Source organism: Mustela lutreola, chromosome 7 (assembly GCF_030435805.1).
Source record: "Mustela lutreola isolate mMusLut2 chromosome 7, mMusLut2.pri, whole genome shotgun sequence".
NCBI classification, from domain to species: Eukaryota; Metazoa; Chordata; class Mammalia; order Carnivora; family Mustelidae; genus Mustela; species Mustela lutreola.
The window spans coordinates 116,847,295-116,855,126 of NC_081296.1; the positions used below are offsets into that span (position 1 = coordinate 116,847,295).

At 38.4% G+C, this 7,832-nt stretch overlaps 1 protein-coding gene across 1 annotated transcript; it reads right to left on the minus strand.

Moving 5' to 3' along the window:
* Positions 1-729: 729 nt before the first annotated feature.
* Positions 730-1,292, minus strand: LOC131835365 (thymosin beta-4). The gene has a single exon (XM_059179693.1). The coding sequence runs from the start codon at positions 1,247-1,249 to the stop codon at positions 1,115-1,117; it is 135 nt and encodes a 44-aa protein (XP_059035676.1). The 5' UTR covers positions 1,250-1,292; the 3' UTR covers positions 730-1,114.
* Between the last annotated feature and the right edge of the window lie 6,540 nt (positions 1,293-7,832).

Below are 7,832 nucleotides of genomic sequence, written 5' to 3' on the forward strand. Positions count from 1 at the left end.
TAGCAAACAATATGTAAGGAAGTCTGAGTTTCCTAATTTAACTATTTCAGATTAAAATATCTCTTAAAAATTCATCTCTGGGTTTTTCTTCAAAGCTCTTCAGATTGATTTAGTAATTATTGATATTTACTCTGATAACAATGACACAAATATATCGCTGTCTCTTAATTCTTAACATTCAGAATAGTGTAAATCAAACAGCATTCCTGGAGTTTAAATAATAAGGGAGGAATTGGATCTAGCAAATGAATGAGGCTCTCTTTCCTCATTTATTCAACAGATGTCTGCTGAATGCGTATTATGTGCCTGCCCTTTTTCTAGGTGTTAGAGATGCATCAATAAAAAACTTAAAAATAGATAAAACCACTGTTATCATGCATACATAATAATTATTATAATACAAAATTTTATGGAAAAGTTTTAAGATACACATTTGTCTTTGAGATACTCCCACCAGTGTTTTTTAGTATCTCATTCCTTAATTTTGAAAATCTCCAAATTTTTCATTAATATTTTAATTTATATTTATAATTATTAGTAAAAATATTCTTGGCCTTTGTGTATAATAAAATATTTCTAACCTATAGAAAAGTGCAGACAATAATATTAAACTTTATTCTTCCATTTGTTCAGACTGAAAACATTGGGGTCATTGACTCCTTTCACTTACTGAGGAGTAACTTACTTAGAATCAAATGCACAGATGTTTAGTGTGCTGTTCAATGAGGATTTTTTTTTTTCACATTTTAAACTTTTTATTTGCGTATTAAAAAATTGTGCATTCCAATACTTAAAATCATTCAAAGAGAAAAATGGCACTCTGACTAAACTGCAGTTTACTGCCCGGCAAGACACCTAGGACCAGCTTAGTTTTTACTAGTTGTGTCCACCCAGTTTCTTCCTTCGCCGGCAAACAAGTTATTTTCCTTCCTCTGCAGATGTATAGGAGGTTTGGCTTCCCAGTCAGTAGTTCAGACACTTTGATAAGAACGAGGGGACCACAGTCATTTAAACTTGATCCAACCTCTTTGCATCTTAAAAGTTAAACAGCTAAAAAGAAATAAGAAGGCAATGCTTGTGGAATGTATAGTGCATATCAGCGGCGCCCGCCTCATTATGATTCGCCCGCTTGCTTCTCCTGTTCAATCGTTTCTTTTGAAGGCAGTGGATTTTTCTCTTGTGTTTCTGTCTTCTTCAATTTCGATTTATCGAATTTCTCAATCTCAGCCATATCGGGTTTGTCAGACATGGTTGCAGAGGAAGCGGAGCGAGGTGCGCGAGCGAGAGAAGATCGGTCTCAATGAGGATTTTTAAAGATTTATTTATTAGAGAGAGTGAGCACAGGGGAGGAGCAGAGAGAGAATCTCAAGCAGACTCCCCGCTGAGTGCAGAGGCAAATGTGGGACTCAGTCCCAAGATCCACGAGATCATGACCTGAGTCGAAATCATGAGGCAAATGCTTAACTGACTGAGCCACCCAGGCCACCCAGTGCAGTGAGTTTTAATGAACATATATATATATGCTACCATTTCCACAATCAAAACATAGAACATTTACATAAGCCCAGAAAGTTCTCCCTGTACTTCTTTGTAGTTAGGCCCTTCCTCTAGGCAGCCATTGATCTGAATTCTATGAGCATGGAGTGGTTTTATTTGTTTTAGAATTTATATAAATGAAATGACATAGCATGCATTCTTTTGTGTTGGCTTCTTTCCCTCAAAAGAATGTTTTCGAGACTTGTTGGGGGAGAAGAAACTTTTGTTGCTCCTCAAGGTCCTTCTAGGTGGACTAAGAAAGTCAAATTGACACGAGACAGATTAACAGGAGAAAATCAAATTTACCTTTATAGTTATAGGGAATCCACATATACGTGGAATTGCAGAGACAGTCAGGCAACAGGAGGTTTATCTGAGCTAAGGAGAGGGGTAGAGGTGTGGATATACACAGGAAAGGAAGATCATTAGCAGGAAAGTGAGAGATATTTGGAAAACAAAGTTTGCCTGTTCTGCAGATAAATTTCTTTTTTTTTTTTTAAGATTTTATTTATTTTGTATTTATTTGTCAGAGAGAGAGAGAGCTAGAGCGAGCACAGACAGAGTGGCAAGCAGAGTCAGAGGGAGAAGCAGGCTCCCTGCAGAGCAAGGAGCCCGATGTGGGACTCGGATCCCAGGATGCTCATGACCTGAGCCGAAGGCAGCTGCTTAACCAACTGAGCCACCCAATGTCCCTCTGCAGATAAATTTCTTAGGTAAAGAGGAATCTCTGTTAATAGTTCTCTTCCTGGTACAGGCAGGTAGTTGAGAGGGGTAGGTAAAGAGCTTTTCTGAAAACATGAGTTTTGATTGCTTTTAACTTAAGATAATGGATCTTCCAACAAATTTTTTTTTTTAAGATTTTATTTATTTATTTGACAGAGAGGGAAATCACAAGTAGAGAGGCAGGCAGAGAGAGGGGGAAGCAGCCTCTCTGCTGAGCAGAGAGCCCTATGCGGGGCTCAATCCCAGGACCCTGAGATCATGACCTGAGCCAAAGGCAGAGGCTTAACCCACTGAGCCACCCAGGCACCCCTGATCTTCCAAACAATTTTTACCAACTGGCTCTAGCAGTGTATAAGAGTTCCTATTGATCTATGTCTTCATTAGCACTTTGTATTTTCTGATTTCTTAATTTTTCCAGTAACTAATAGGTAAAATGTTATCTCACTATGGTCTTTTTTTTTTTTTTTTAAGATTTTGTTTATTTATTTGACAGGCAGAGAACACAAGTAGGGGGAGAGGCAGGCAGAGAGAGAGGAGGAAGCAGGCTCCCTGCTGACCAGAGAGCCTGATGCAGGACTCCATCACAGGACCCTGGGATCATCACCTGAGCCTAAGGTAGAGGCTTTAACCCACTGAGCCACCCAGGGGCCCCTCACTATGGTTTTACTTTAAATTTTCTGATTAGTAATAAGGTGGAACATTTTTTCTCAGTTATTGACCATTTGGGTTTTCTTTTCTCTAAAGTTGCAGTTCAAGTATTCTGTGTCTAATGTTTCTCATTCACGTTGTAATTCTACATGGAGGCAAGAGCTTCTTCTCCTCTTCCCCTGCCTTCCTCTCTCCGACTCCCACTGACAAAACCTAAGATAAATCATTTGGCATGAAACAAAGTGCTGCAATGGAAAATTTTGTGTATATTTTGTTTTTGTGGAACTACTTCCTCAGGGCAAATTCTTAGTGGGATTATACGTAGCTTTTACGAGATATTGCCAAATTTTTCTCTATATGGGATTGGACCATTTTGCACTCAGCAACAACATATGAGGGTGTTTTTCCACAGAGCCACATGAATGGGGTACATTGTCAGACTTTTGAATCTTTGCCAAACTAATAGGTACTAAGTGATATTTCAGTATAATTTTAATTTGGATTTCTCTTATGGAGTTGGACATCATCTTATATGTTTGGGATCCATTTATATACCTTCTTCTGTGAATTTTCTGTTCATGTGTTTTGCCCATTTTTTTCTATTGGATTTTGATGATTCTAGTCATTTTTAAATATATGTTATGGTAATTAGCCCTCTACTTGTCATGTAAATAGCAATATTTCCTCCCGGTTTGTTATTATGTTTTGACTTTGGTGATCAACTTACTTAACTCTGGAAAACAAAAAAATCACATTGGTATCATTATGGCATTGCCTCACATTTAAATGTTAATTTTGAGGAAAATTGACATCTTTTTAATTTTGTTTGCTTTACCCAAGACCATGGAATCCTTTTTATTTGTTCAAGGTTACTACTGAAGTTTTTGTTAAGATTTTTCTCATATAAGTTTGTACGTTTCTTGATAAGTTCAGCCTTAAGTATTTTATTTTTTGTTGCTTTTATAAACAGGGTTCAGTTTTACATTAAGTCTTTTATTGCTTGATATGTATGAAGAATATTGTTTCTACATGTTAATTTTAAATATAGCAATGTTACTGAATTCCTTGTGTAGGCAAAGAGGCAGGCAGAGAGAGGGGGAAACAGGCTTTCCACTGAGCAGAGAGCCTGATGCAGAACTTGAACCCAGGACCGTGAGATCATGATCTGAGCCGAAGGCAGAGGCTTTAACCCACTGAGCCACCCAGGTGCCCCGGGTTTGGATATTTGTATAATGACATATATCCACCATTTTATTATCATACAAAATAGCTTCACTGCCCTAAAAGTCCTTTGTGGTCCACCTATTCATCTTTCTTTCCCCTGACCCCCTGGAAACCACTGATCATTTTACTGTCCCCATAGTTTTGCCTTTTTTAGAATGTCTTATTGTTGATGTCATGCAGTATGTAGCCTGTTTGGATGAGCTTCCTTCACTTAGTAACATCCATTTACATTTCCTCTTTGTCTCATCGGCTCAGCTGGTTAAACCACTGACTCTTTTTTTTTTTTTTTTTTAAGATTTTATTTATTTATTTGACAGAGAGAGATCACAAGTAAGCAGAGAGGCAGGCAGAGAGAGAGAGAGAGAGAGAGAGGAAGAATCAGGCTCCCCACTGAGCAGAGAACCCGACATGGGGCTCGATCCCAGGACCCCAAGATCATGACCTGAGCTGAAGGCAGAGGCCTTAACCCACTGAGCCACCCAGGCGCCCCAAACCACTGATTCTTTTTTTTTTTTTTTAAAGATTTTATTTTTATTTATTTATTCGACAGAGAGAGATCACAAGTAGGCAGAGAGGCAGGCAGAGAGAGAGAGGAGGAAGCAGGCTCCCCACTGAGCAGAGAGCCCGATGCGGGACTCGATCCCAGGACCCTGAGATCATGACCTGAGCCGAAGGCAGCGGCTTAACCCACTGAGCCACCCAGGCGCCCAACCACTGATTCTTGATCTCCGTTCAGGTCTTGATGGTGATGGGATGACGGTGTCTCAGAGTTGTGAGTTCAAGCCCCATGTTGGACTCCATGCTGAGCATGAAGCTTATTTAAGAAAAGAATTTCCTCTGGGTCTTTTCATGGCTTGATAGCTCATTTCTTTAAAACTGAATAATAGTCTATTGTCTGGATGTACCGCAATTTATTTTTTCATCTACTGAAGGATATCTTAGTTGCTTCCAAGTTTTGGGAACTACAAATAAAATTGCTATAAACATCCATGCAGGTTTATGTATGGATAGAAGTTTTCTGCCCATTTGAGTAAATACTAAGGAGTAGGACTGCATAATTTTTTAAAATATGCTTTTGGATTCTGGGGCCAATATTTGACTTAGAATTTTTTAATATCCAAATCCATAAGTGAGAGTTGAACAGTATTTGTCATATTTTGAGATTGATGTCATACTGGCTTCCAAAAAACAATTTGGAATGCCTTTTTCTTTTAAAATGCTCTGAAGGGGTGCCTGGGTGGCTTAGTGGCTTAAGATTCTGTCTTTGGCTCATGTCCTGATCTCAGGGTCCTGGGATCGAGCCCCACATCCTGCTCTCTGCTCAGCAGGGAGCCTGCCTCCCCCCCCTCTCTCTGCCTGCCTCTCTGCCTACTTGTGATCTCTCTCTGTCAAGTAAATAAATAAAAATCTTTTTAAAAAATGCTCTGAAATAATGTATTTCAGGCATCAGATCTTTGGGGATTTAGAATGTCTTTGTGAAGCCATCTGAGCCTGGTACTTTTTCATGTGGATAGTTATTAGATATCTTTCTTTGTTTCTCTTAATAAAATTGATTTGTCCAGGCTTTCAATATTTAGTGGAATTAATTTTGGCATATTGCAGTCTAATACTATGAAAATAATTACATAATACCATGTCACTTTCTGTTTTACTGACTATCTTATTGGTTCTTATTTTGAATGGTTATGCTTTTTTCCTCTTTTTTTCTGGATTAGGTTTATTAGTGGTCTGTCATTAAAAGCTTTTTTTTTTTTTTTTTCAAATAGTCAGCAGGTTTATTTATTAGTCTATGGCTTTCTGTATTCAACCACATTGATTTCTGTTTTTTTTTTAAAAGATTTATTTATTTGACAGAGAGAAATCACAAGTAGACAGAGAGGCAGCCAGAGAGAGAGAGAGAGGGAAGCAGGCTCCCTGCTGAGCAGGGAGCCCTATGCGGGACTCGATCCCAGGACCCTGAGATCATGACCTGAGCGGAAGGCAGCGGCCCAATCCACTGAGCCACCCAGGCGCCCCTGATTTCTGTTTTTATCTTTATTATCTTTCTGCTTTTCTTTGGTATAGTTTTTTTTTTTTTTTTTTTTTACAAGCTTTGTTGTTGTTTTTAAGATTTTATTCACTTATTTGTCAGGGTGAGAGAGAGCGCAAGCAGGGGGAGTGGCAGGCAGATGGAGAAGCAGGTTCTCCCCTGAGCAAGGAGCCCAAAGCAGGACTTGATCCCATGACCTGGGAATTACAACCAGAGCCTAAGGCAGATTCTTAAGCAAATGAACCACACAGGCATCCCTGGTATAGCTTTTTGAGTTAGAAATATAATTTATTTAGAGTCATTCTTTTGTTTTCATTACATAAATATTTGAAGGCTACAAATTTCCCCTAATCACTGATTTGTTTTTTTGTAGATTCTGATGTATATTGTTTCCCTTTTTTTTTTTTTTAGAAATTATGAATCCAATTTGAATACTAATTTTCATTTCATCTAATACTTCTTTAATAGCACCCTTTAAAATTTCTAGGTGGAAATGATTGTTTGTTTTCTGATTTTGTTTTTTTTTTAATTTTTTTAAGACTTTATTTATTTATTTGAGAGAGAGACAGTGAGAGAGAGCATGAGCGAGGAGAAGGTCAGAGGGAGAAGCAGACTCCCCATGGAGCTGGGAGCCCGATGTGGGACTCGATCCCGGGACTCCAGGATCATGACCTGAGCTGAAGGCAGTTGTCCAACCAACTGAGCCACCCAGGCGCCCTGTTTTCTGATTTTGTTATCAATTTTTAGTATTATATGTTTATTACTATTACTGTTTAATTAGAATACTATTTGCATTATTTCTACTTCTATTATTGAGAAGTGACACAGTACAAAGTCAATTTTCATGACTGAGTCCATATGTGTTTGGGAGGAAAGTATACTCTCTATTTTTGAGGTATAAATTTGAATATATCCATGAGACCTACTTTATTTATTATCTTGTTAGATTTTTTTACATCTCTAATTTGATCTATTAGACCTTGGTTGGTATGAGAGAGATGCTGATGTCTCTTATTCTTATTGTATTTTATTGTAAACTGAGCAGTATGATTAATTTACTATTTTGCATTTGAGAGTAAGACAAACAAGATACACAACAGGATTCCTCTAAGTGATACATTTATTTCTGCTAAAAACTTCTCTAGCTTCTAGTCCAGGGACTGTCAATACTACTTTTAAGTTATTAGGCAAATATTTTATTCTTAGGCTTGTCTGTCTTCTGTGTAAAATGAGGTGAGTTATGGGATATTTCTTCAGTCCAATACTCTAATTTATCAATACAACAAAAGTGCTTTTGAAATAATACCTGCTGCGGGGCGCCTGGGTGGCTCAGTGGGTTAAGGCCTCTGCCTTCGGCTCGGGTCATGATCTCAGTGTTCCGGGATCGAGCCCCGCGTCGGGCTCTCTGCTCCGCGGGGAGCCTGCTTCCTCTCCTCTCTCTGCCTGCCTCTCTGCCTACTTGTGATCTCTGCCTGTCAAATAACTAAATAAAATCTTTAAAAAAAAAAAAAAGAAATAATACCTGCTGTTACTGACTGGGGTTATGGCAATAACAGTGATGGTTTGTTCAGTGCTTCCTGCCTGCCAGGCTCCCTGCATAGCACTTTACATATATGTTTTAACTGAATGGAAGCATATTCGTTTAGTTTTTCTTCAACCTCTAGAACGTTGG